At 33.3% G+C, this 3,353-nt stretch overlaps 1 protein-coding gene across 7 annotated transcripts; it reads right to left on the reverse strand.

Annotated features, from left to right (window-relative positions):
• Nucleotides 1-515: 515 nt before the first annotated feature.
• Nucleotides 516-1,590, reverse strand: LOC145093058 (uncharacterized). 7 transcript variants are annotated; one of them, XR_013702754.1, is made up of 4 exons: nucleotides 1,185-1,590; nucleotides 909-1,019; nucleotides 697-818; nucleotides 516-609 (listed from the first exon to the last, which is right to left on the reverse strand). XR_013702754.1 is itself a non-coding variant. In XM_079031098.1 (4 exons), exons 1-3 carry the CDS (start codon nucleotides 1,357-1,359, stop codon nucleotides 722-724), a joined length of 330 nt encoding a protein of 109 aa, XP_078887224.1. In that variant the 5' UTR covers nucleotides 1,360-1,590; the 3' UTR covers nucleotides 516-609; nucleotides 697-721. The 7 variants fall into 7 exon arrangements, 2 of the variants coding, with proteins under 2 accessions (XP_078887224.1, XP_078887225.1); XR_013702758.1 differs by having other exon boundaries at nucleotides 697-765; nucleotides 886-1,108; XM_079031098.1 differs by having other exon boundaries at nucleotides 697-765.
• Nucleotides 1,591-3,353: the final 1,763 nt, after the last annotated feature.

Below are 3,353 nucleotides of genomic sequence, written 5' to 3' on the forward strand. Positions count from 1 at the left end.
TACGTCATATATCATTTTCCATACAACAATTCATAAAATATACGACAAATTGGACACTGATTTTGTACAAATCTCGAATCCTTCGTATATTTCACAAAAGTACATATTAAACCCTTATTAGGAGAGTGCATAAATATTGCGTATACATACAATATTATTAAACAAATATATATATATATATATATATATATATATATATATATATATATATATATATATATATATATTAAATCTATTAGAAATACAATAAATTTATATACAAATACATACTTAATTTAATCAATACACACATTTCATTCATATTGAAACAAAAACATAATATAAATTCATACACAATACATCTATTTAATCTACCAAATACAAATAATTAGGTGATATCTTCTCTCTTTGAGGTCGAGGGTTCAAGTCTCGTCGTGGACATAGGTGGAATAGATGTTGTTAGCTCAGGAGTAGATTAGATTTGCCGGTTCAAAAAAAAATACAAATAATTAAATAAATAAATAAATAAATACAAATAAATAAATAAAGACAGCCATATTTACTTCCAAGTTACATCCTAAACAAAACCAACCACACGCAAACACTTCTTCTGTTTGTCCTTCCCATCTACTGAACATTCAAGGAAACAAGGAAAGGAAAAGAAAGATTAACACTCAAACACGTACAGTGATAACAATCTAATACCCAAACACCTACAATATTTTATTTTCGGACTACATCTTCATTCCCAGCGAAGAACCATTTTGTTCTTGTTCTTTTGTATTCCTGCAAACATGAAGAACAACATCACATTTTTTTCCTTGCTTCGTTTTCTTTCCCTATCAACAGAAGCAACCAATCATTAAAAAAAAAAAAAAAACAAAAAAAAACAAAAAAAAAAAAAACCATTCATAATGTTCTTCTTCTACCCTTTCCGTAGACAACAAACAGCCAAACACCCTTTTCCATAACTGATAATCTTCTTCTTTTCTTATCAAACATCAACAACCAACCAACCATTTTATTCATTCCATAGATTCCTGTTAAAACAAACAAACACCCCGAGATCATATTGATGATCTGTTTTCTTTCCAGCAATCGAGACCATCCCAGAAACCCCAATCAATTTCTGCAAAAACAATAAAAAAAAATAAGAAGAAGAAGAAGAAGAACAGGGAGCGGCCGGAGCAGCCCCATCCACTAACCTCCACCGCCGCTGCTAATGAGAGTTCCGACCACCATAGCCCCACACTCAGACTCTCTCTTCTGTTCCTTGCAACCAACGACCTCCGAAGGTATCATCTTCACTGACGTCGCTGCTCGGGACGCCTCCTCGGACTGATCGACCTCCGTCTCCTCGGACCTTATCTTTCCTCGCATCTAGTAGCCGGAAGGGAAAGAGAGAGAGCCCTCTGCTTTCGTCTCGTCTCTTCCTTCGGTTCGACCGAACACCGGAAACACAACCTCAGCCTGCAACCGTTCGAAATCCATCGGACCTCGCAGCCATCTTCATGCCTCCTTCTCGCCTGCCGACGCGCTCTACCTTCTTCACGATCGGTCATCGACCGGTGGCAAATGCTTGATTCCCTTCGTGTTTCTCCCGTTTATCTGTTTCCCTCGTGACTAATTCCTTTTAAGTGGACCATTAAACACGGGACGTAAAACCGTAAGGCATTTTAATTATGAAATGACTAAAATGCCCCCACTGTTAAATTCTTTATTCAAAATAGGTACCAATCCCCAAAAAGTGATTCCATTTATCCACAAATAGCCTCTCATTTGGTTATTTTTAACAAAATAAATCTCAATCTTCAAACTTTGAATAAAAATAACCATTTTAGCCCCTCCTTTGAAATAATTTTTACCAAATTAGTCTCACTTGGTTAATTAAATTATCAAACAACCACTATACTATAGTGAAGTTACAAATGAGTCCCTAAAAGTTCAAAATTTTTACGAAATGGTCCCAAGAGTATTACAAAGTTCAAGAATTGTGGAATTACGGTTTCTTAAGTCAAGGATCTCAAAAAAACCGAATTCGAATGATTGGAACTCACGCTTCAAGGGCGAGTGCTTACGTTCCCTTTTTAATGTTTAAATCATTTCGCGCGTGAGGGGGGGGGGGGGGGGGGGGGGAATAAATGTGCCTAAATATTTTGTTTATACAAAATAATTTCCTTTTTATGCGAAAACACAATGAATCTACTTATAAAAATATTATTAATCAACAATTTACCATATTGTTACTGATAAATTAGTATAAACTTTTCGTATACGTATTATGGTTATTTTATAGTGAAATAACTAGTTCACACAACAAATACTATATGATATAAAGTATATGATTTTTATGTGACATTGTATATTATAACAAGCATGTTATAAAATTTTATAGTATTTCAAGGATTCAAACTATTACTATGCATGTTTGCATATATTTTTAAGTACATAACATTTATACATGTGCATATGTTCATTAATTTGAAACATTCATTTTTATAAAAGAGAGCACATTACACTTTTACACATGTCAAACATACTCGTCTTTTATTAACTTTATACAATAATATTCGTCATGCCTAGTGAGTTAATCATAATTAAGTTAGGACTGAGAATTATTCACAAACTTTTTAGTTAGGGGAGTTTTAGTGAGACGCTATTCATTAGTTGAGTTTTAAAACTTAGCATACCCACACTACTATAACTGTTAATCTTCGGAGTGAGATACATATGTATAGTTTGTTTTTCAAGTATGGAATTGCTTATGTATCAATATAGTTTGTTTTTTCAAGTATATTCAAAGATTCTTTAGAGATATGGTTTTTAAGTATGCATTTACTTATACAAAGATACATTTTGGCTTTTAAAAACTCATGGAAAACACTGTTTCAATTATTGTAATTCATACAAATATAAAACTTTTTAGACTTTTTAAAAGTGTTACTGCTATTAGCAGAAAACCTGTAACTCTCACTAACTTTGTGTTGACCCTCAAAACTACATGTATTCTCAGGAAACTACTATACAAACATTTAAGACGGATTGGATTACAGGTGACCTAGTTTACTTGTTTTATTATATACGTATCTGTTAAGGCAATTCATGTATTATTATTATTTGTAAAAACCTTGTATTCAAATATCAAGATGGAACACGAACGTTATATTTTTTTTATTGTTGTACTTGTGCTATATATTCAGTGTACCTATGATCCATGTACTTAGTCGCACGACCCAACTTGTTCTGCCGCCTTGGTCGGGGTGTGACATATATGATTATCAGTTATATGTGGACATATTTGGTCGGTGGCTGAGGCTTTAATACTTTGTGCATAAGCCAACAGGCTGGGGGAATACTAACCCGATGGTTGAATG

Source organism: Lactuca serriola, chromosome 3 (assembly GCF_051521515.1).
Source record: "Lactuca serriola cultivar US96UC23 chromosome 3, Lser_US96UC23_V15, whole genome shotgun sequence".
Lineage (NCBI taxonomy): Eukaryota > Viridiplantae > Streptophyta > Magnoliopsida > Asterales > Asteraceae > Lactuca > Lactuca serriola.